The 26,113-nt window shown below is 32.1% G+C and overlaps 2 protein-coding genes across 5 annotated transcripts in view; one reads left to right on the top strand and one right to left on the bottom strand.

Moving 5' to 3' along the window:
* Positions 1-430: 430 nt before the first annotated feature.
* On the bottom strand, positions 431-21,896 carry LOC143246989 (putative D-lactate dehydrogenase, mitochondrial). Of its 4 annotated transcripts, XM_076494278.1 has the most exons (13): positions 21,478-21,605; positions 20,807-20,890; positions 19,769-19,878; positions 15,375-15,516; positions 12,809-12,950; positions 12,226-12,385; positions 10,902-11,007; positions 9,264-9,357; positions 7,100-7,228; positions 6,065-6,192; positions 4,599-4,689; positions 3,126-3,237; positions 431-748 (listed from the first exon to the last, which is right to left on the bottom strand). In XM_076494278.1, exons 4-13 carry the CDS (start codon positions 15,399-15,401, stop codon positions 553-555), a joined length of 1,185 nt encoding a protein of 394 aa, XP_076350393.1. In that variant the 5' UTR covers positions 15,402-15,516; positions 19,769-19,878; positions 20,807-20,890; positions 21,478-21,605; the 3' UTR covers positions 431-552. The 4 variants fall into 4 exon arrangements, with proteins under 4 accessions (XP_076350393.1, XP_076350390.1, XP_076350391.1 ...); XM_076494275.1 differs by lacking the exon at positions 20,807-20,890 and having other exon boundaries at positions 21,478-21,896; XM_076494276.1 differs by lacking the exon at positions 20,807-20,890 and having other exon boundaries at positions 19,769-19,873; positions 21,478-21,825.
* A 1,257-nt stretch (positions 21,897-23,153) lies between these two features.
* LOC143246994 (large ribosomal subunit protein eL14-like) overlaps positions 23,154-26,113 on the top strand; it is a 35,648-nt gene continuing 32,688 nt past the window's right edge. The window contains exon 1 of the mRNA XM_076494287.1: positions 23,154-23,276. Coding sequence (XP_076350402.1) covers positions 23,274-23,276 — 3 coding nt within the window. The 5' untranslated portion in view covers positions 23,154-23,273. The remainder of the gene's footprint in view (positions 23,277-26,113) is intronic.

Genomic DNA, 26,113 nt, shown 5'->3' on the forward strand with positions numbered 1-26,113 from the left:
CAGAGAATTTGCCCCAATATGACCCTCATCTAAAGTTCTGAACAATGATGGAAACATATCAAGTTTAATATGATTAACATGCTCACTTTGGTTTCTTAGTTAAGCAACATTTCGTTACCAACAGATATTGACTGTGAATTTATTTTTTATTTCAAACATTTCTAGTTAATGTTGGTTTTTAATTATTCAATTAACATAAAATTCCTGTTTTAAATAGCTTTAACGATTTTCTCACATCTTGAAGGTTTGTTTCTCAATGCAAGGAAGAGTTTCTCCCATGCTAGAATCAGTTGTTACAATATAACATTATCCTTGTAAACCTACAAGATGCAAGCTGAAGTCAAAGAGTGGATTTTCTATTTTGCATATTCAATATCTGTTGTAATAAAGTAAACAACTATGCAGTCAAACAACATTTCACAACACATACTTTTGACATAAAATAATTTTATTTAAGAACATTAGGAATACTTTGATATATATATTATTATTATTACACCAGCCCTTTAAAATTGACCTAGAGAAGTGAATTAGGTAAGTTTGAACTTTCGCTTATTTTAAATTTTGATGCATGCCTGGCAGTAAAACAACTTTCCCTGGATTAAGAATATTCAGTGGATCTAAAGCTCTTTTAATTTGCTGCATAGTCCAGATACCATCATGTCCAAATTCCTTCTCTAGAAATTCTGTTCGGAACATTCCAATTCCGTGTTCTCCCGTACAGGTTCCACCAACATCCAAGGCCTTCCTACATGCAGCAAAAATTACAACTCTCAAAAACAATTAATATTACCATGCATGGAAGGTACATCTTGCCCAAAAGTAGTATTTTACCATCGCACCACATTTATTTTATATATATAACAGTTATGTAGCAAAGTTCACATAGAAGACAGCATGTGCAAGTTACCACTACAAAAACAAGTTCTCCTAACAGCACTTTTCAAAGTTTTTTGTGGGTTTAACCCAGCTGTTTTCAACCCTGATTATTTTGTTTAAAAATGTATACAAGCAGTAACTTAAAGGGTATATACAGAACTTTAAAAATACAAGTTCCCTAACTATTTACACCACATAAACATACCAATGTGTAATTATATAAAGTGAAAATTGCAGTTGGAAATCACCTCAAGTGGATTACTGGGCTTATACACTAGACGTAGTAGCCAATCAATACATTTCTGTTAGCGATTATTAGCAAAAAGTAAAACAATTTGTGTAAAAAATAATTCATTCTCTTAAGATGTTTTTTTTCCCGACTGTATTAATCAAAAAGACAGCATTTCAATATATCCGAGAGAGCCTGAGTATTTCTGTAAACTTATGAAAACATTTTATCTCAGGTCACTGAAATTATAAAAACTATAAACTCAGTGGTAATGGGCAGACTTTTTTTCTTTCCCTTCCTTATCACAAATTAATTTGATGGATGTGATCTTTAATTTCTAAAAAAACATATTACAATATTATACCAAGATAACATAGCGAAAACAGTCCACATTTGTTTTAACAAATAGGTTTTTATTTTAGTTTTAACAATAAATTAATGTTATTTGTTTAAAAAATTAAAATATAAGCATAAAACATTGAATATAAAAATACACAATAAAGCTATAGAAAGAATACAAAAATTATTCAAATTATTCAAATGTGAATCACAAATAAACACGTAAACAGTTTCCTTCGTAATGTTTTATGCAGTCTTAACATGTTTTAATACACAAATCTTCAACTTGGACATTTTTTAAAATTTCTATTTTATGTATAGAATATAAATACATCTTTCTGTTTCTCGAAACAAGTTATCCATTTCTTTAATACTGGGTTGCTTTGATCTTACTTTATGTGGAATATTATAATAACATTTTATAAAAAAATTTCCTTGTTTTATCAGTTCTTGTTTGAACTTATTTTTTGCTGGTTTTGAATCTCTTTAATAAATCTAATTAATGTTTAGTAAGTTTATACAGTAACAACATATTTAAGTTTTCAAAATATTATTTAGTCTGATTATATTGTAGTAATGACATTTTTGTAACTGTGTTAAAACTTAAATTTCTCAGTAGGTGATACCATATTGTAGAATTGAATCAAACTGAATATAAACAGTTTTAACTTTATACTCAGATCAGTAATGTTTTAAACAGTAAAACCTTACTGTTGATATATTGATTTAATATATTCTTTAATATTACTGTAACATAATAAAGTCTCATTTTTTGTAAGATTGAATTAATAATTATATTATTCTTGATTGATAAATATTTACAAATACAGTTCTCATATGTCATATGATCCTTGGAATATTTCAATAGTTAGTTTTGTTTAACTACTTGATTTCTTTACAATATAGATAATTTATACAAACTTAGAAACTTACATGACAATTCTATTCTAAACGAGGTACAGATAAAATAATCTTAAAGTGTGAAATGCCTTAAAAGAGCAGAAAGTAACATTTCTACTGGTAGAACATCTCATACAGATGACATATTGAGGACACAGATTTACCATACCCAAGGACACTAACAAGTATAATTATTTTATTGTATATAAAGGTCTTTGTGAATAATTTAACGCAATCATTTTTGTAGATTATTTAATAAGAATATAAGACATTACTAAATAAGGAGAGAAACCAGTCTTCAAAAGATTTGAAGTTGTATTGATAATGGGAGTAAAAATTCTGTTTTTAACCATTACCTATCATTTCAAGGGTGAACTTAAACATTAGTGGTGTTTGCAGAAAAAAACAAGGTCTTTATTACTTAATATTTTTAACAGTAAAATTTAATGGACTCACAGATTAAGAGAACTGACTCGGATAACTTTTTTTCTAATTATCATGCCACTAATATTGTTTGTTTTATACAAATTTAGTGCCCTGTGTTATAAATATGTCCTCAGTTTGATAAATTCCTTAAGACAATTATTCTAGTTAATTAGCTAAAGCCAAATGAAACAACAGTCAATAAGTCTTTGTTAAAAACACACTGATTTTGTAAAAATGTTAAGATAAAATTAACAGTTTTCTGAATATTATAGACTCTTATAAAACCCTTATAGATGGAAGACCTGAATTAATTTAACAATAAAAAGTGAAAACTTATACCTGTAACACTTACAGAGTAATCTTGTTTTTCAAACTCACAGCCTCCTCAAAAGCTGAATCCTCAAATGGAGGATAAGCCACCAAACAGTGAAAGTTACCATCTCCAACATGGCCGAGCATGATACCTATTAGAAATGAAACAAATTTATGTTTTACATACTACCTCCACAGAGTGTCAGTAAAAAGCACGGCCTAATTTAAGCTAAGGTTTTGTTTTTATAGAATCTTTGAGAAACTTTAAATTGTTGAAATTAACCTCTAATAACTAAAAATTATTTAATTTTATGTAGAGAATTTAAATTTCTCAGCCAAATAGTTTCATAAGTGATGTCATTTATACAACATAGACTCCACAAGATAAGAAATATTGCATATCTGGATCGCAACTCATTCGTTGAGGTACAAGAACTGCAAACCACTTCACAGTTTGAACTCGTGCTGTAAACAACAGGTGGCCCTAATTTTCCAAACTCCCTTTACGTATTTGCCTACCATATGTAAGTCACTTAATCCATAGTTCATTCGTTCACGTGACTCACTGTGCACCATGTGGATCTTGCATCAGCTCAGATTTCCTTCCAATATTTAGACTACTTTATGACAGTTGTGCTCCAATGACGTTTACAGTAGATATTTTCATTGGTGATCAGACTTGTACAGTTAGCCCTTATTATCAGTGTATTTTTGTCGATTAGAAACTGAAAACGTTGCATCCTTGTGTGCTTGAATATCACTTTGTTGGTAATGTGCTTATCAGAGCTTGGATGTGCTTGATATTTTAAAATTTGAATGCTAATGTAAAAATACCATCTGTATCAGTGAAACCTGTTAAAGAAATATTGGTCACCAATAATGAGTTGTATTCCTAAAACCTACATTGACAATATGTACCATTACATCAATTATTTGTAGTCTAGATTGGTTTAGGAACTTCTAAACTAATAAGTTAAAAAAAATGAATGAGGTTCATACATCAATGTAAGATATTTTCATAAATGTTGACATGTACGTCAGTAATGATATACAGAAGTTTCGTTTCCAATAACTATCCAATACAGAAAAATTTATTATCCTAAATAATTTGGATAACATTAGTAGAACTTTCATTTATAGCTTTCCTTCAGTAAAACTGTTTACTGAAACGGGTAGTTTCGTTTACAGCCATACTAGAGTAAAACTGTGTTTACAAGTACTGGTACAAGTAGTTTCATTATAGAAATAATAAGCAAAACTAACCAGTGTTGTTTCCAATAATAAAGAATCCTGTGAAAAAACATTAGAATATCACTGTAACTGAAAACAGTTATGAGAAACCTTCATCATAGCTGAAGTTCAATTATAACTCAACTACACCGGTTTTAACACCTAAAAAAACAAAATTATTTTCTTCAGTGTAATATTGGGAAATAAAAAGTAAACTATTAATCAGTAGAAAAAATAAAACTAACAGGCAGGTTAAACCTTCGACAAAGAAATTCCTCCATACCTGTTAACCCTGACTTGTCGATATCCTGTTTACACTGAATAACGACTTCCGAAAGTTTTGAAATGGGAACACACGCATCAGTTACGATGAACTAGTAAAACAAGGTTCAGAATATTACATTAAAACTATTTCTATGAAAATATTCTAAACGTTTATTATCATTAATTCTGGGTTACACTAATGATGAGAAAAATGAATCTAAACTTACAAGTGAGTGGCCATTTTATGTTAATATCTTTACCTATACCTTTCTAAATCTGATAAAAAAACGTTCCTAGAACCTAACAAACTGATCTAAAATTACTAACTTGTTAAGAAAGTAAGACAAACAATGTACACACGTGACAGAAACCTGAAAAACATTAAAGAATTTTCAGAAAAACAATCTGTGGATAGCTATCCTAAATTTTAAAACAGACAGATTAGGGTCAGGGCAGCTACTCATCACTGTCCATTGTCTGGCAGAATTCTCGGATTTGACCAAAACATACAGTGCACCCTGTGGCCCACAAAATGTGAAATGTTTTGCCAGTAACAGAACACAAATCATGAGCCCTAAAATTCTGGTCCAGATGTGCTAACCACTAGGCTCCAACTTTAAACAAGATGCAAGTTTCTTTTCTGTGTGTTTATTTTATGTACGATCATTTTTAACAAGCCACAAAATAATATTTACCTATTAAATAGGTATTATGCTAAATGTTTAAGTTAATTAGTAGCTGAATGTGTAAAAAAGCCAAATCAAACATAAAAATATTACTGATAGAAGTGTCAAATTATAAATAAGCACATACACTGTAACTAAACAAAACTAAAACCATTGGATACTGCACAGATCCAGACAATCGGGCCACAATGTACATTGAGCCATGTAAGGATTAGTACCTTCACTTGGTTTAGTTTATTTGGAATTTTGAGAAAAGCTACACTAGGGCTATCTGTGCTAGCCATCCCTAATTTAGCAGTGTAAGACTAGAGGGAAGACAGCTAGTCATCACCACCCACCGCCAACTCTTGGGCTACTCTTTTACCGACGAATAGTGGGATTGACCGTCACATTATAACGCCTCGACGGCTGAAAGGACAAGCATGTTTGATGTGACTGGGATTCAAACCCACGACCCTCAGATTACGAGTCGAGGGCCCTAACCACCTGGCCATGCTGGGCTAAGTATCTTCATAAAATGGAACATTATAACATACCACTATATAATTTATTTTTAATAACAAATGCACAGATGTTTTCAGTGTAAAAATATAACAAAATTGAGGTTTAATTTGTTACCAGCCAGCTTCTTGCAACTATTAATAAGAGTTGAACAACTTTAATACTAGATGACAAATAAATTACCAATTCAAACATTTATATTTATGAGCATTTTGAACAGAAATAAAGAAATTAGAAATTTTTTTTATTTCTTCTGGTATTATTTTTTATTTATGTAGAGTTCAACTAAAAACCACACCTTGTAGCCAGGGTTTAGTGCTAAGCCAGCGTAGTAAATCTCATGTCTTGCTTTCCACAGCTTATTTCTAGTTTCAACATCTGAAGCCCACTGAAAATCTAAACCACCACTGGCTTTGGATATTTCTTCTGAAAATGTAAACACGATATCACTAACATCAAATATTACTCGTAGTTATTTTCACCAATTTTGTGTGTAAAAAAACTACAGCTTTTTAAAAGCAGATTTTGTCCTGAAGCAAATAGTTAAAAATCAAAAACCAACAGAGAGTTAAAATAAGATGACAATGTTTTATGAAATTCACACCAAAAATTTGCGCTTTGGCCAAGGTTGATTCACAAAACTGCACATCAGGTTATCTGTGCTAGCCATCCCTAATTAAGGCAGAAAGTCACCAGCAAATAGTAGGATTAGCTGTCACATTATAATACCTCCACATCTGAGAGGGACTAGTATGTGTGGTGACAGAAATCTAAATCCACATTACACAGATTGCAAGTCAAATGACCTAACCACCAGGCCATCCCAGGTCTCAAATAGCAGGCTTAAAATAATATTCAAAAAGAGTATTGACAGTTATATATCTAATATTACATCAACTGAAATTCAGTCATCATAAGTTTTCTTAATCTACCAAGATATCAAAAAAGGAACTTTCCTTTTTTCCACAAAGACCACTCCTGTTCTGAACTTACTTTTTGAGCCCATAAATCACCATTTCTTCTCACAGAAACTAAAGTTGCCAATATGTAATGTTAAATAAATTTTAATACTGACATATCAGACTTAACCAGGTTCATTTTATTCAAGGTCTGGCTTTTTAAACAGCTATTCTGGTTAATTAACAACATATTCAACTAACCAGTATTCATGTTTCCACATTGTTCACTCGTCCTTAGATTATTTATTTGATTTACCTTTTTATTAACATAAACTACTCAAGTTATTTTTAACAAATCATACATCTAAGGGGTATAAACATTTAGTAAAATGACCAAATTAAACTGTCTAAACCTAACTTGCAGGGTACCTTACCAACAAGTTGTGCCTGAGTTTCAACCTCAGATGGAGAACCATGAAATTCCAGAAATAACGTAGGGAGTTCCTTGTAATTCAGTTTACTGTACAAATTGCAGGCATACATAGAAACTTCATCCATCAACTCTGAAACGTAACAACTCAAATCAGATTGTTTTACATAAACTATTGTCTTTTAACATTATAATGTGTAACTGTTGAAATAAAATTGTACAATTAAATACAACTTAAAATTAACAAGCAGTCTCCAACTCAACAGCAGAAGATACGACTATTTTGAGTGAGGTACCACACAGAACTGTCTTGTTCTCTTGAACACTTTGCACCACGCTGAATAATCTCTGTTCTCTTCTTCATCTGAGAGACAGTCATCAGGCACACATCAATAAGTTTACTAACCCTTGACCCCTTACAGTTAATGTTGTGACCAAGTGGTTTGCCATTGTGGCCTTGTCCACAACTGTTACACATGTAACACCTCAAATATATTGCAATTGTACATTTTGGGATTGGCTTTCAATCAGACAAGAACAAACACTCGAGAAATTCTGGGTCGTTGTCTCGGTAGTTACTCACAAGTTTCACAACAGTTTATGAACAGTGAGTTTTCCACAGATGCATACAACAACAAAACCACGATCGTTGTGTAAGTTAGGGTATAAAAACACCGTAACTTCTTTGGATGTTATCAAATTATAGGTTGGCAAACATTTTTGGATTTCTCATAAAATATTGCACAGTACTGTACATTTTCAGAAAACAAGTTGAAGTGCCAGATAAAGTTATGTCTACCATTTCAGAGGTGTTCTCACGCCCAGGAGGTTACGACAGTGGTGTTCTCGTGTCCAGGAGGTTATACAGTAGTGGTATTATCATTTTAAAGAGGTTATAATGGATAACACACCATCCTTTCTCTCAAGTAGTTTTAGAACTACTATCCAAGCCACTTATTACTAAACACTTCCCTGAAGACAGCAGATAAAATGTAAGATGAAAACTAATTAATGCTCAACATTTAGTGTCATATTTGAATACACCAGGAAATCTCAAACTTATAACCACCCTTATATTTCAATTGTATTAAAAACTCAGTTTTTTATTTTAATTTCCTTTCTGTGAACAAGTGTTAAGGTTGTTGCTTGTTATGATCAGATAACTTTTAAAGTTACGGGGTCACAACTGTCCCGGAACAAAATAATTTTGTTCCCTTCTGCACTTGGTAGTTTGAAGCCTTTTTATATTGTTGGATACTCTTCTGTGCAAACACGTCCAAATAACAGGACTTCAAACTAATTCTTGCATGAGGTTGTGTGCAAACACATCCAAATAACATGACTTCAAATAGATACACTAATTCTTGCATGAGGTTGTGTACAAACACGTCCAAATAACAGGACTTCAAACTAATTCTTGCATGAGGTTGTTTACAAACACATCCAAATAACATGACTTCAAATAGATACACTAATTCTTGCATGAGGTTGTGTACAAACACGTCCAAATAACAGGACTTCAAACTAATTCTTGCATGAGGTTGTGTACAAACACATCCAAATAACATGACTTCAAACTAATTCTTGCATGAGGTTGTGTACAAACACATCCAAATAACATGACTTCAAATAGATACACTAATTCTTGCATGAGGTTGTGTACGAACACGTCCAAATAACATGACTTCAAATAGATACACTAATTCTTGCATGAGGTTGTGTACAAACACATCCAAATAACATGACTTCAAATAGATACACTAATTCTTCCATGAGGTTGTGTACAAACACGTCCAAATAACAGGACTTCAAACTAATTCTTGCATGAGGTTATGTACAAACACATCCAAATAACATGACTTCAAATAGATACACTAATTCTTGCATAAGATTGACATTATAACAACAAAGGTAGCTATTATCAAATTTACATTTGAATTATATACACATGAAATAAGTTTAAACATATTCATAAACCTTGTAGACTTACCATAACAAACCCCACCCAAATTCCACAAGTGTGTAACATTCCATTACATATTTAAAATATTATTCTCTAAATAACTTTCACTACAACTATTTTATTTTCTATTAGTTTCTATTTTACTTTGTAGATACTGATGGTTTTCAAATGACATCAACAGATTACATATTTGCAATGTACAAACCAATTCTTGCCACTGGTATGCTTGACTGTAGCACTTGTGTTGTTACATCAACAGCTGCTTTCACAGTCAGAAAAGGACATACAGCTGAAACAATCTATGAAAAAAAATAGAATTTTAACAAATACAACAGAACAGTCAATTTAATTAATCAATATAATGAAGATAATAAACCAGTGTTTCTATTTATTCAAACTATCCGGCAATTAAAATTACAATTAAGATAATTTCCATGAAAATAACCATGTTCTCGAAGTTAACGTTTCTTATTATCGTGTTTGATTATTCTAACCAACCAATGAAGCAAGTTACACTTGAATTGACTGACAGTACAAAAATATTCATTTATTCAAAATTAATGTTTTTTTTATTATTATTACTGCTTTAATCATTTCTACAACAGTTTTACGTTATTATATTTAACCGATTCATTTTTGTTCAACTTATTCAGTTAGTGTTACAACTCAGGAAAATGATCAACTCATTGAAATTATTTTGTTTGTTGCTAAACACAAAGCCACACAGGAGTATATTTGTGTTCTGACCATTGAAACCTAATTTGTAGCCTTTATAAAGCTGTTTCTGGTCAACTCACGTGAGAATAATAAATTAATTGAATATAACTGATTTACGAACATGATAATAAATCATTAAGAAATTCCATTAACTGCCCACCAATATCACCAATATGCCTAGTTTATAACAATAATGAAAGGTAAGTATAACATAATAAAATGAAAACCAAAAGTTTAATTAAAAATATAGAGCTTCGTTAACTTATCGTTCATTGTATAAATGTTCGATAAAGAAAGTAGAATAATTAATCCATCTAGCAACAAATGTCAGTTCTGAATTACACAGCACACGGTCTCCTACGTATCTGACGCTTTCCGAGATTCAACAATAACCAAAGTAGCTTCTCTGCCTGAACTGGTAAGAACAAATCAATATTAAACAATGTTGTTGTTGTTTGTTCTAATTAAATCCAATCCATATTCTTTTCTGAGTAACAATAATGTCATTAAATTATGAGAAAGAAAATTACTTAAATATCTGAGTAATTATTACTCATCAAATAAAATCTATACGGTCATTTCTGTCCCTCCTTGATAGTTAAGTGATAAGTAACAGCAGCCATGGACCCAGAGGACATGTGACAAAGGACAAGTTACTTATTATAGATTCCATATGGCTTGAAAAATCACAACCAAAGTAAAACATAACGTGAATCTAAAGTGAATAATGTAAGTAACACATAATTACATTTGTATTCATCCACGTGCTTATTTCTAATGGGCTTAGTCACACTGAAAAATAGATATATCATTCCTATTTGTGTACGAAATATACAGAAGAATCAAAGACGTAAGTTCGAATTTTGCACAAAGCTACTCAACAGATAAATGCATTAGCTGTCCCTAATTTTAAAGTGATAGACCAATGGTAAGATAGCTAATTAACACCACCAACTCTTAGATTACTCTTTAATAAAAAATTGTGGAGTTTACCATTACATTATAATGCTAAAAGGGCAAGCACGTTCAGTGGTGATAACTGAACTCACGGCCTACAAATCGCGTCTCAGATCGAAGAATTCCTTTTTCGGTCTCAAATCAAAGAATTCCTTTTTCGGATACTTACAGTTTCTGGAATTGCATGGAGCTTCAGTGTAATTTTTGTTATAATTCCTAAAGTTCCTTCTGATCCAACAAAAAGATTTGTGAGATTGTATCCAGCTGATGATTTTCTGAGAAGAAAATGGAGATTTTAGGTTTTATACATCACTGATGAATGAGACAATCTATTTTAAATTAACCAAGTTATTTTATACCAACTAATATCCTAATATTAATGATTATTATAGAAACCAACACAATATTATTTCAATATTACACAGGATAAAAACATGGCCCTCATATTAAATGTACATTATATCAAACTCAATATTTATTCAAACATGAATAGAAAATAAAAACTTATTTTCAAAACTTAGTGGGAAAAGCTAAATATGTGTATGTGTGCAAGTCATTGTGTTGTCAGTTTTACTGTAATCCTACCATCAGGACAAGCTAATTTCAATCCTATGTAGATATATCTCAGTTTTAGCATTGTCTTACCTTCACAGCACTCAAAATTTAGTCTGTATAGGCATATTTCACAGTTTTAGTATTGGCCTACAACAAGCTGAGATTAATCCTCCATAGACCTACCTCATGAATGTAAAACCACAAAATGACGGTGCTGTTGCCAATTCTTGTGACATTGACAAATGAAAATTTGTTAATATTAGCTCCTTATAAAATCAAGCTTGCTACAGGGTACAGAACTAAACATGTAGCCGACAATGAACACAGTTAATTACTAACTTTTCAAATTACTTTACTCAAAATTAGAATGTATTGTCTCATCAGATTGGTAACCTCACTGTAAACAGCCTTTACAGCCATAAATCCAGTAATATCTCATAATGTATGTGTGTATATATATATATATATACATTTTATTACTAGCTGTTACTTATAACTTGCCTTGTAATATATATATACAAATATATATAGGCCTAAACCTAGTCTAACATTAACGGCAACAAAACAGTACATGTATCCTGTAAATTTAAGTCTTACAAATATTGACTGAGTCTTTAAAGCTGAGAATCTAAGCCATATAATGCCCTATATTATCACTAGTATAGCAAAGGTATGAAATTTAGTTGATATTAAATATTACAGATATATGGAAGTCAAGCTCTAGAATTGAGTGCTAGTTTAAAATAAATAATAATGTCTATATAATCCATGATGACGAGAAAACCCACTTGTAGAGAAAATTATATATTTAAAAACGGCTGGTATGGGTAGAGAAAGCACTGATAGAGGAGCGAACAACGTTTCAACCTTCTTAGGTCATCCATGTTGCTGTCAACTTTGGGTGAATATTATTAAATCAATTACCTAGTGTATCTCACCTAGCTCGTCTGTTTTTTCCTGCCGTGTGTATAACTCTTCCATCTGCTAGGACAACTTCCATATTCAACACATTATCCTTCATTGTTCCATATCGAACAGCATTGGTGCCTGAAGCCCTTGTGGAAGACATGCCTCCCAAAGATGCGTCAGCTCCAGGATCTTAATATATAAAATAGTGGGATTATTGTGTAAGACATACCACCCAAAGATATGTCTGCACCAGGATCTTAATATAAAATAGAGTACTGTGTAAGACATACCACCCAAAGATATGTCTGCTCCAGAAAGTGAAGTATCTGTATTATATTCTTTAATAGTGATATTTCCATGATGAAGTTGGTTAAAATATTTTATATATTTCAGTCCATCAAGGTTCTTGATTACACAAAAACTTGGTTCTATTTTTGGTCTCTTGGATATAAAATGGTAAATTTCCAAAACTATAAATAACTCACTTGCATTTGTTGCAAAAAATTCTTAAATTGTAATATTTAGTCTCAATTTAGGATTAATGGAGCTACAAGTTGGATCCCTCAAATAAATGTATTATTCCTTCTCCCCTGTGTAGAAATATATACCCACCAACAGGAAACCACAGTCCAGTGTCTCTAATGTAGTTGTTTAAGGTCAGTCGGGTCACTCCTGCCTCAACGGAAGCATCGAAGTCTTCAGGATGCACTTCAATGATTTTATCCATGTTACTGAGATTCATACAAACACCACCCTTAAAATAAAACATACATTAACACACTTTAATTACCTAATTAAACTCAAATTACATTTAAATGAAGTGATAAAGTTTGATGTTACTTGAAGGCTAAAATTAGGTAGAACCCAATTATATACTTTTGTACTCAACAAAAATACAACAGCAATAATTTGGTTAACCCTGGATATTTGGAATATAATGATTGGAAACCTTATCTTTGACTAGTTTATCATTTGTGTGCCAATAAAACTAATTATAATTTAATTAATCAACTACTGAAATAATTTGAAACACTAACTCTGATTATTAATTCTTTTTGTGAAATTAATATAACAAGAATGCTAATTATTCAACTGTTTGATTAATCAAAACCATTAACACTGGAAACGCTACTTTGGTTTAGCATATTATTAACATAACAGCAGATTTAATTAATTTTGATTAATTGGTTAGTATAAGTAAGATTAAATGTTGTAATCACTGACCATAGTTAACTTATTAAGATCACCAAGCTGTAGCACAAGTACTCAGCTTGAAAGATATAACAAAATCGTGAAATCTGAGATTGACAAAAGATATTATATACATAACCAATATTTTTGTACTTGATATAAAATGAAAGAGTTATTCTATGTCATTTCACAAAGTTTTCCAGACCTCATCCTGTTAGTACCTGGAGTTTTCTCGAATATTTGTAGTTCTTAAAACCAACCCTTTTGTGACAGGTCATGAGTCAAAGACCACGTCAAAAGTTTATTGAACCACTATTTTATAACTTTATGTAAATAAGTTTGGAATCAATATGTAGATTATAATTCAAACTTTAAGACTATATACCAGTTAACTTCTTAATTTAAAAGTAGATACAAAAAGAACACACCTCAGTATAGATTTTAGTGAGTCACGTGGTATGTTGAATGCAGCACTATTTAAGATTAGATGTTTGTAATATCAAAATATTAAGTCTATTGTTTCATACAATTAGAAACTCAAATTATCAATATTGACAAGCTAGAATATAAGATATGAACCTCATATCTTTTTATTTTGCTGAGATACGAGTAATGTGCTGAATCAAATCCAGTGGCCACATTCACCTCTTTTTATTTTTATAAATGGTTCCTTATACACGCTTACTTCAATATGTGACCTGCGAATAACCAATTCACAGCTCAGAATGTCCCCCTGGTGGTTTTCTCAGCCATTTTATTCTGTGAAGAGGCTACCACATTCTTTTGATCCAAGATTTCAAGGAGGTAGGTTGTGTCTTTAGTCTGCTCAAAGTTTCATATTTTTTAGCCCTAAATACAGCTTAGTTACTGAGATCATAGTGGAATTGTATGGTATTAGTATACTTATGAAATTTTAGTTATTCAACTACATTATTTAAAACCTAGCAAATTTGTGTTTGATATCCTCCACTTGGGAAAGTTTAAAAGGCTTAGCAATGTATGTGTAGCAGCAACCAAGTTCAAAGGTCATGGTGAGGAGAGAACTGTTTGCTTCACTTCTTTACATATTGTTCTATCTTTTACGAAAACTAAGTTTAATAATTTATTTCTAAATACTAATAACCTATACACACATATTATGTATAATAATTGAAATCTTATGGTATATTACAAAATACTAGTCCACTAAAACACAACCAAGACAGTTTTATATTACTGTATACACAACAAGAGTGCACATGCACTGCATCAGTGCAAGTTATGTAATGTTGGCTAGGCTTGACTGGAAGGTCAGTATAATAAATATGGATATAGTGTTACAATACATAAGCTACTTAGACTAAATACTTGTATTGTATTGTTGTATGTACAGTTATTCTACCACAAAAACATAATTCATATTTATTTCTAATTTTTTATGATGGTTACGAGGTTGGTCAATTTACAGGCCCCACATAGAATATAGCAAATAACAAAAAATATAAAGTCTTACTGAAAACAAACAATTGAAATGCATTTAGGAGTTTATAAGAGATTACAGAAATAATATTTGATATTTTTGGAACAAAGAATAGTTTTCTTCATCATAACATGAAATCACTTCTCAATCACACTAATAATAAACTATTTACAAAAAAATCTTTAGCACGAATATTTCAATAAAAAATCTGATTTTTTTCTAAACAAAAAACTTGTAATCTTTACTAAACGTGAACCAAATTTTGTGAAGATACATATCCTGTATCTAAAGTTATGATGCAAATATTTAAAGTGTGCAAATATGTAAACAAACTCATGTATTTTATACCAAATCCTTTGCAAAAGGGTTAACAATAACTGTGCAAAATTTCAGTAACACAAATTCATTAAGAGAATCAACCAACAAAACTAAACAACTATACAAATGTTTAGCTAAATGCCTTATTCTAAATACAAATGAAATTTTGGAGTTTGAGAACAGATTAACTTCAGTGATAAATACACTTACAAAAGGTGCTCCCACCCCAAGTTCCATACCAGTACCAGATCCAAAAGGAATTATAGGGATCTGAAACTCACTACATATTCTCGTGACTGCACTGACTTGGTCAGTACTGGAAACCCAAACAACGACATCCGGTGGATATGACCTGATAGGAAACAAGTTTCCATAACATTAATATTTTTTTTGCAAGAAATAAAGTAGATTTCAAAGAGAAAATGAAACAAAATTCTGCCATATAGGTATCATGGTAAATGCATTTTGTTGTTTTTATGCAGTAACTCGTAAAGATATTGATAACCAAACTGGGAATTTAAATCATTTATATTATTTTAATCAAAGTTAATACATGTTGACCCTTTGGATACACTTTTTCTTCCCCTAGATATTTTTGTTTTTAAAAATATTTTACTTATAAAACTGGAAGATGGAACAAACACATTAGAAAAAGAAACTGTCTGCAATGATATAAAAAAAAATACATACACATATGTGGTATTAGCATGCACATAAAGTTATAATCTTCACAGATTTATGGAAGAAATAGGTCACAGTGTTCATACTGAACAGTCTCTTAAGCCATGTCCAAGTAGTCTGCTGTTGCATGCAGCAGGGCAAATACAATTTCATGTATTATGTGCAAAAATACTGAATAAAACTCTACAAAAATTTATAATTTCATTGTCCATAGGTGACTGATTAGATTACATTTGAAGAATTGTGTTCATCTTTGTCCTTTTTCATTACTTTAGAAAGGACACTGAACTGCTGGAAATGTTTAAAGTAAAACTACTAGAATGACAGTTAGAAAGGAAAGACTGATATCCAAGAACAAGTTGAGACCTCTGAAGTTATTTTCTCTTGAAAGAGTTAGAGAGAACGTAGTTGAGGTCTCTAAGATTGTTGAGAAAAGTGTAAATACAGATGCGTCACCTTTTATTCATATTTAATGGTAAGAATGGTTTGACTAAAGCTCTTAAAACTTTGATACTGGTTGTCTTCAGATATGGTAAATGCAGTAAATCTAAAGAACTTTAAGGAAAGGTTAATAAACATTTGAACTATAATGGATAGCTTTTGCAATTCAGTTTAGTGAATGGAATGACACAGATGGATTAAACCATTCCTTGTTGTCTTTCAATTTGAAATCATGTTCTGGAACATACATGTACCTTAGCTTAAACATAAAAAAAACATGCACCAGTCTTATCACTTCTCTTAAATGACTTTTAATACTTTAGTTAATTAATTATATATGAACCTCCTTTATTCAATGAAAAACACAAGTTAAAACACAGATCTCAATCTATTCTCACGTGACGACTCGTCCATCCCCAGGATAACTCAATGTCCTTCTTAGGAAGAAATCGAAACTGTTCACAGTACTCTTGAGACCTAATTAGATTTGAAAGACCAAATTTTTGTTCATGTTATCAGGATTTCTATCATTCTTTAGTCTCCTAGAACTCATTGAAAAATGTTTCCACACTTACAAGAAGTAAACTTCAATCCAAGTATTTTCACTTTCTAAATATTTAAACACTTTTCAAATCTAAGTTCAAAATGAAGACTACCATATGTGAAAAATCTCCAGGTGGTCACTTAATAACACACTAACTGATGCACACAATGGCTTAACCAGTTCTTCTTTCTGACCATAAATACTGGTAAGTGGAAGACATTTCCCCCAGGCTTCACTGACCAACTGCTAATCATGTCACAGTTCCTCTAAACCTTTCCAGAATGTTCTACATCTTTCTGGCATATGATATTTGTTTAATGTGTGGCACTTAATAACTGGGATTCAATTTCAATGCAAATCAATGTATTTTAATTTTTACAATTGTTTGGAAGTACCCACTATGCGTCACAGCTTGAAAATGGTTTCAAATAGTGAATGTGGATCTATAAAATGCATAGAAAGAAAAGTACATTCAAGTAAGTTCACTGAAGGTAATGCTTGGAGGAGTGGACATACCACTGTTGTCTTCTTTTCCAATCATTACATTTATTTTTCATGTCAGGTCATCTGTCTTTTGCATCCATATGTAAACTTAACTTATGGAATCAACTGTTAGGACATCACCACATCAAAAGTCACTTCAAAGATCACAAATAGTAAGATTATGTTCTATTATAAAAATAATAATTATAAATGAATTAACCAATACAAATTAACTGATAATTAGGCAATTTACATAAACACATTTCTATTCCAAATCCTACTATAATACATACAGGTGTAACCTTGTATTCTTTAATATATGGTAATGAATAACAAAAACCATTTTTAACATATTTAACACTTCCTATTCTGGGCACCCTTCATAAAGATGGGTGTTATACGAACAAACTGTCACTGTATGTCAGCCGCCCACTTACAGTGCCAGCCATAATACATAGTTCCAACAATGAGCAAGTTGTAAAACTCAGAGACTGAAGATGAAAAACACCTAAAGCATTGTCGAATTCAAAATACCGCAGCAACAGATATTTGTTGTCATCATTAGAAAACAAAAATTTCAAATAGACGTAGCAATTTGTCATCAGTGAAAGTTATAACAAAATTAGGATTTATTTAACTTTCAAAAACAGATTACTCAACTAGGTAAGGTGGTGGAATATACTTTTATATATTTGGTTGTCTCAGGCAACAGGACAACTGTTATTTGGTCGTCTCTGAAAACAGGACAACTGTTATTTGGTCGTCTCAGGCAACAGGACAACTGTTATTTGGTCGTCTCTGAAAACAGGACAACTGTTATTTGGTCGTCTCAGGCAACAGGACAACTGTTATTTGGTCGTCTCTGAAAACAGGACAACTTTTATTTGGTTGTCTCAGGCAACAGGACAACTGTTATTTGGTCGTCTCTGAAAACAGGACAACTTTTATTTGGTTGTCTCAGGCAACAGGACAACTGTTATTTGGTCGTCTCTGAAAACAGGACAACTTTTATTTGGTTGTCTCAGGCAACAGGACAACTGTTATTTGGTCGTCTCTGAAAACAGGACAACTGTTATTTGGTTGTCTCAGGCAACAGGACAACTTTTATTTGGTCGTCTCAGGCAACAGGACAACTGTTATTTGGTCGTCTCTGAAAACAGGACAACTGTTATTTGGTTGTCTCAGGCAACAGGACAACTGTTATTTGGTCGTCTCTGAAAACAGGACAACTGTCATTTGGTTGTCTCAGGCAACAGGACAACTGTTATTTGGTTGTCTCAGGCAACAGGACAACTTTTATTTGGTTGTCCCAGGCAACAGGACAACTGTTATTTGGTTGTCTCAGGCAACAGGACAACTGTTATTTGGTTGTCTCAGGCAACAGGACAACTTTTATTTGGTCGTCTCAGACAACAGGACAACTGTTATTTGGTCATCTCTGAAAACAGGACAACTGTTATTTGGTTGTCTCAGGCAACAGGACAACTGTTATTTGGTTGTCTCAGGCAACAGGACAACTGTTATTTGGTTGTCTCAGGGAACAGGACAACTGTTATTTGGTTGTCTCAGGGAACAGGACAACTGTTAGTTGGTTGTCTCAGGCAACAGAACAACTGTTATTTGGTTGTCTCAGGCAACAGGACAACTGTTATTTGGTTCTCTCAGGCAACAGGACAACTGTTATTTGGTTGTCTCTGAAAACAGGACAACTGTTATTTGGTTGTCTCAGGCAACAGGACAACTGTTATTTGGTTGTCTTAGGCAACAGGACAACTGTTATTTGGTTGTCTCAGGCAACAGGACAACTGTTATTTGGTCGTCTCTGAAAACAGGACAACTGTTATTTGGTTGTCTCAGGCAACAGGACAACTGTTATTTGGTTGTCTCAGGCAACAGGGCAACTGTTATTTCAAATGATGGATACATTTCTCTGTCTTCTTGTGCTTTATTCTGAAGATAACAGGCTAAGAAAAACATATGAAATGGAAAAGCCAGGCTCAGCTCCAATTAAACCAGTTTTACAGGCTTATGGAAAGATGTTCTACTGGCAACAGTGGAGGCCAGAGCTTTAGTGTTTAAGAAAAGAATAAATGCTTCTGGAAATACAAGAGATGAGTTAAACTTTTTACTTTTCTCAAGGTTGATGGTGCAAAGACAACCACGATAAGTAATATAAATATCTTTTATCAGCATGCTTTAGAAGAAAGTTCCTCACAATCCAACTTGTATATCTTCTGTACTATTGCATGCAACTAAAGGTTTAATTTGAGTATAATTCTTAATTCATAAATTATAATTATGAGTATAAATCATAATTCTTCATGATACTAAAATAAAAACAGATAAATTACAATAAAATACCTGACCATATGTTTACAATTAAACTGAATTATGCTGAACTTCACTGATGACAAATTATTGAAACTAAATGTCTGAAAACCATCATTTTACTCACTTGTAGGGACCTTCATCTTTCCCGTGGTGTTCCCGCACAGCTGTGGATGTACTAACATTACTTGAGCCCAATAGAGATTCAAATTTACTGATGGAAATTTCAAGACTGTCCTTAATAAAAAAAAAACATGTTTATGTGAATACAGTGTTACATTTACACACTGAATCTGCACACTTTGTTAAAATCACAAAACAGTTTATATACTGAGTACACAATAAAGTTGAAATAATATTCAAAAACATGAAAATACTACAGAAAATATGAAAAGAAAATTGAGGTAATTTTATGACATCCATGAGAACTAACCTAAAAGTCAAATGTTAATCTGTATCATTTTAATTTAAAATCATTTTTGAAACTGTGAACAAATTCTCTTGTACGTTTCTGTAAAGTACCAAACTATTCAATTTAAGTCGACTAACAATATTCTAACATGTACCCCGTATCATTATTAGCTTTTAAAGTTACAAACTGTTATGAATTTCATTTAAGAATTGAAAAGCAAAGAGACAGACAGACAAACAATGCTACCAGATCAAGATATGAACTTGTGTTCTTTGCACACACAGTCCTAACATTTGATAAACCGATAATCTAGTTAAAATCCAAGCATTTTCTATCATATCATCAGAAAGAATAAGTTCTATTTATCATTAGATTTAACAGTTATCTTCCTTACAAAAATGCCAAATTGTTTGCAATCAGCTCCACAAAGAACATAAAATTAACATACAGCATTACATGTGCCTAATATAACACTGATTTTAAAATCATTTGAAATAAATACCTGCAAAATTAATTCACAGCTAGGCTTTAAAGATTATGTATTTTAATCAAATAAAAAAATTCTCGTGAACTATACATACTAAACAAAAATTTCACATCATTACACAAGTGTGAAATAATTTTCACATGCAATTCTATGTTATATAATATAATAAAATGCAAAAAATTGCATTGCTAAAATGAAGATGTAACAAAATCTATTTAATTAAACTACATTTATATTTTAACTTAATGAAAAAATTTCCGAGTAACCTCTCTCAATAAAAACCTTGATGAGTATATCCAAAAACCAGGGAGGGGATCAAACACCTGTTGTAGCACTTCCCCAGTCTTTCACTAGTTTCATATGAGGAAGAAAAACCAGAAAACAATAGCTTATAATAGGGACAAATAAATACAAATCCTATAAGGGTAGTTAAATTATAGAAAAGTTAGCCTTTATGTATAATAAAGGGAAATAAAAGAACAAATATTTTGATTACATGTCCTTTATAATTATATAGTTTGTAATAAATAATACATGGTCAAGAAAGAATCATTTCGTCTTTCAAGACTTCGTTAACCAGCCCACCCACCAAAATAATGCAAAGAACACCCACATACCTTTACACAACCAAAAATTACAAATTTTAAATTTGTATCTTCTCATCTTATTCTTTGGACCAATATTCAATACTTCACTAAAAAAACCTAAAATCCTCTTTTGTTTTTTAATACCACTAGCAACGTCAAAACCAAATTTTGTTCGTTTCATTTACTTATGATAAGGCATTACACACTCCAATGACAAGTTTTGTGTTAATATATTAGTACTAATTACTCGTATTAGCTGTTTTCCTTTCATTCGACTTGAAGTTTTTATTTTTTACATAGCTATTTTACCTTAGATCACGTAATATTAAAAAAAACACCAATAAACACACCTTAAAAGTTGACTTCTTTGAGTCCGTTGAGAAATTAAGCCTAAGACGAAGTCCATGCCTTAACACATTTTTTATATTCTTTCTTTGAACCTTTTGTTGAAAGAACACGAAAGTGTGTAAAAAACGCATTGTTTTTGTCCGAGAAATGTAGAACAAACACAATATTACCTTATCACTCCTATTTTCGTAGTTTGTAAAGTATCTTAACTCCTCTAAATGTTAAATTCACTCTAAACTATTATACAGTTATTATTAAATTATCAACTGAACTGACATACACGGTCATGTGTTGTTTACACAGCGAGAATTGTTGAGTCTCTCGAGACAAATAGGCGTTAATGTCTTTCAAAGGCCTGGCATGGCCGAGCGCGTAAGGCGTGCGACTCGTAATCCGAGGGTCGCGGGTTCGCGCCCGCGTCGCGCTAAACATGCTTGCCCTCCCAGCCGTAGGGGTGTATAGTGTGACGGTCAATCCCACTATTCGTTGGTAAAGAGTAGCCAAGAGTTGGCGGTGGGGGTGATGACTAGCTGCCTTCCCTCTAGTCTTACACTGCTAAATTAGGGACGGCTAGCACAGATAGCCCTCGAGTAGCTTTGTGCGAAATTCCAAAACAAACGAACAAACTTTCAAAACAAAACGGTTTGTTTTTGTTTTGTTTTTTTTTAATTTCGCCCAAAGATACTTGAGGGCTATCTGCGCTAGCCGTCCCTAATTCAGAAGAATTCAGAGGGAAGGCTGCTAGTCATCACCACCCACCGCCAACTCTTGGGCTACTCTTTTACCAACGAATAGTTGGATTGACCATCACATTATAACGCTCCTACAGCTGAAAGGGCGAGCATGTTTGGTGCGACCGGGATTCGAACTCACGACCTTCAGATTACGAGTCAAACGCCTTAACCCACCTGGCCATGCCGGGCCCTATGAAGTAATGTGTAAGACCATAAACCCGTAACCAAGAGGGTTCGGGTCTGCAAACGCAAACCCCTACTCCCGCTGGAGTTTTGCACGCTTATCAACATTTTTTTTTTTTTTTTTAACCTTTCTTTGATGATGGCCTCTTATAAATTGCTTTTGTAACGCTTTGCGTATATGCGTAAATAACATTTTCATATCATCAGAAGAAATTTAGTAGAAATGTTTATTTGTAGTGATATTAAAGAAATCGTTACAGATTTTGAGTTTTTATTTTCCGTCACTGGTCATTAAATTTACACATGAAGGAAGTTCCACTTTTTACCAAAAAGATCTCCCCCTTCCCCCATTTCCAGACCTGGCTATGAATACCACATTTAGAGAAATATACACGATGCGTATTGATATATATGGTATATGAATGGGCATGGCCTTGAGAAAGGGTTGATGCATCCCTAAGATCAGGTTATCCTGAAGATTATCTAAGAAAGTCGAAACGTTGTTCTCTACTTTATTTTAATAAAAGTTGTAATATCTATACAGGCCGTCTTGAAATACATTTTTACTTTGTTAACCTGTAGATGACCTAGGAAGGTCGTAACGTTGTTCTCTGATTTATTAATAAAAAAAATTAACGGTTAAGCCAATACTAAGGCTGTAAGCTTATGACTTTCAAATTAGAATTTCGATACCCGTGGTGGATAGGACATGAACGAACTACTGTGTAGCTATGCGCTTGGCAACAACACAATTAAAATTACATTTAATATTTTGCAAAAAACATTTTATGAAAAGTGACATCTATGAGATTTGAGTGGAACAACATTATTATACCCATGATACTTTGCTTTTACCGTTCTTTTTGGAGAGAGAAACGAAAATGGTTAGTGTGGTTTATATTTACTCATTATTAAGCTAGAATGTATTGTTTCGCAAGAATTACTTGAATTCAAATTTATTAAAATCTGGAATTTTTGTTTTATAGAAAATTGATTACGTATAGGAAAATTATCATATGATCGGTTTTTAAGGTATATTTGATGATAAATGGTGATACCGTAAGCTAGGCCTACAGATTGAAATTATCATTTTATTGTTGAGTTGAACATGTGGCCAAGATGGCGGATTTTGTAAACTAAGCCTTTCTTATTTTGGGTCATTTTCTTAATTATTATCGTATTATGCGACGTTTACTACAATGAAAAATGCTCTTTGGATGCTGTATTTAGTCAAGTCTATAAATATGTTTGAAGTTTTATTTTTTGCGAAAACTCAAGGTTTAAAACGTACGATGCTCACCGTTGTTAATTTTTGCATTAGGAAAATAAATTTACGAGTAAAAAATGCAAAACAATCTCTGTGATATTCACATTGACACAGGTAATGAAAATCTTGAGACTAAACGGAATAATCCACACTAGTTTTGATGGAGAAACTTTATTATAACATGATATAAGAGGCACATCTAAACCACTTTCGAATTGCATTGAATTTTTATTCTTGATCCCAGTTGTAAACGCTTTTATCATGTTTCAGTTCATGTGTAATTGGTGAAAGGTGTGACATCAAGCAACAAATGTTGAGACCACATCAGATTCCCTGCTCATGTGATGTGTACTGCTTTTCCATATTTATTATCTCCTAGTCTAACCTTTAAATTCAAATGGAATGTAGTTTCACCTGTGACTTAAAACACAAACTTTAAATACATGTTATGAGTGCTTTGTGACCTTGTAAAATGTAAATGTAATTTTTTTTATAAATTTGATATGTAATACAGTAAACACCATAGGATAACTAGTTATTTACTATGCCACATATCTGCTTATTTGAAAGGCAGTTTTTGTTCATAGTAGGGTTAATAATGTTATGCACTAGACTACTTTGTTGAGAGAAACTGTGTAATAAAGATATAAAAGCAACAAAGTTGCATAAATAGCAAGTGTTTATCTCCATATAAAAATTTCCATGGCTGCCTCCTAATTTGTGTATATGCTTAAATTTGAATGTCGTTACTCTGAGGACAAAATGTTATCCCACTAGTGGTAGATAACTGATGATAACTTTGAGTTACAGAGTCTGAGTTCCCTTGAAGTTTCTAATTTCAGAAAAAGAAGCCGTGAAAGAAATTTGTTAAATTAACCAGAGCTGTATGATGGAAAAGTATTTTTACTGTTAACGTGATCGTCACCTTGCACTCTGACTTGTCTGAATCAGAATTGAACATTTTCCACCAAGTCTCCTAACTTTTGTGTAGTTAATTTAAAGTTGGAATTACAATGTTCCATTTCTAGTATGGTGCAGGTCTAGTATACCTTTTAGATCATAATTTATTATCTTTCTACAAATTTCAAACATCAGAAAACTTCTGTTTTACAAGACAAAAGGTCTTGCTTAGCTTCATACTCTTAGCTGTCAGTTGATAATTAAGTGATGCATCAATTTCTGAGAAAACTATTTAATAATAATAATACAGCAATACAAAGTTTTGAAGTTGACTAATTTTGTTTGATGTGTACGTATATCAACAGAAATTGGAAAATTTTCTAACGTGATTATTTCAAAACATCATTCATTTGTAAATCATGTAGTTTTAGTTGTAATTATTTAGAGAACTGATACCTGGTGTGTAAAAAGTTAAGTGCTATAACTTTATTAGTGTTTTAAAAAGTGTCAATGTTTGACTTTTGTCTCAATAACTGAGGTTTATCAGGATGTTTATAATGTTAGGTGATCATATTTGTCATGGACATTTGCTAGTTAACTTTTTTAAGGTAAATTCCACTGTAATTGTATATCTTTCAGTAAAACAAAATTATGTGGTTTGTGACAGAATGATGAGTTTGTGGATGAAAGTTTGATAGGAATTGCCGTCAGATCGATTTATTTGACGAAGCAAATCTTTCTGACTGTCAGACCATGGAAATGTTTATGATGATCGACATGTTTACAACTTTTATAGTCTGTTATGCTTTTCAAGTAATTTGTATTTCAAAGTATGATGAACCCTTGGTATCACATAAAACAGTAGTTCTGGCTACGTTGATGAATGTCACAAGACGTTTGTTAAGGTTATGGTTCACCCAAAAGGATTAATTTCATATCCAAATAATGAATTTTCAGGTTATTACTATTTCTAGTGATTCCAACAGTCTAATCCAGAGGGTGAGCCAGTTCATATTGTTCACTCCATGGTTGTTGAAACACAGTATTCCCCATGGGGCCTTAAATAAGTCAGATGGGGTTAAAATAATGTTTGTACAGGGTAGCCCTACCCATCCATATATCTTATGTATCCAGTGTATCTGTGTGCTGTCCCTCATTCTCGCTGCATAATATTATGCGACTGCCATGTTCTGTGAGACATTTTTCTCAACATAGCAGGGGTTATTGTTCCAAATGTCACAGTAACAGCTGCCTTCAACTCATCATTAGTATTATAACGTTTAGACACAACGTATGGATAGGTAGGGACTTACGGGCTGCCCTCTGTATTCTGTAATATAAAAGCTTTACTCAAAAAGATTAATATTCAGAAATAACTGTTTACCCTTTCTAGATGGGTCAAGGCTCATGTCATCACATTTATTAAATTGCATTCAAAGTTTTATTGAACTATTACTTTATGAATTTATCTCTTCAAGTGTCATATCAAACTGTAGATTATAATTCAAACTTTAGTATTATACATTATATGATTTATTTATTGAAAACTAAATA

The sequence above is a fragment of the Tachypleus tridentatus genome, chromosome 3 (genome assembly GCF_004210375.1).
Source record: "Tachypleus tridentatus isolate NWPU-2018 chromosome 3, ASM421037v1, whole genome shotgun sequence".
In the NCBI taxonomy this organism is placed as follows: Eukaryota; Metazoa; Arthropoda; class Merostomata; order Xiphosura; family Limulidae; genus Tachypleus; species Tachypleus tridentatus.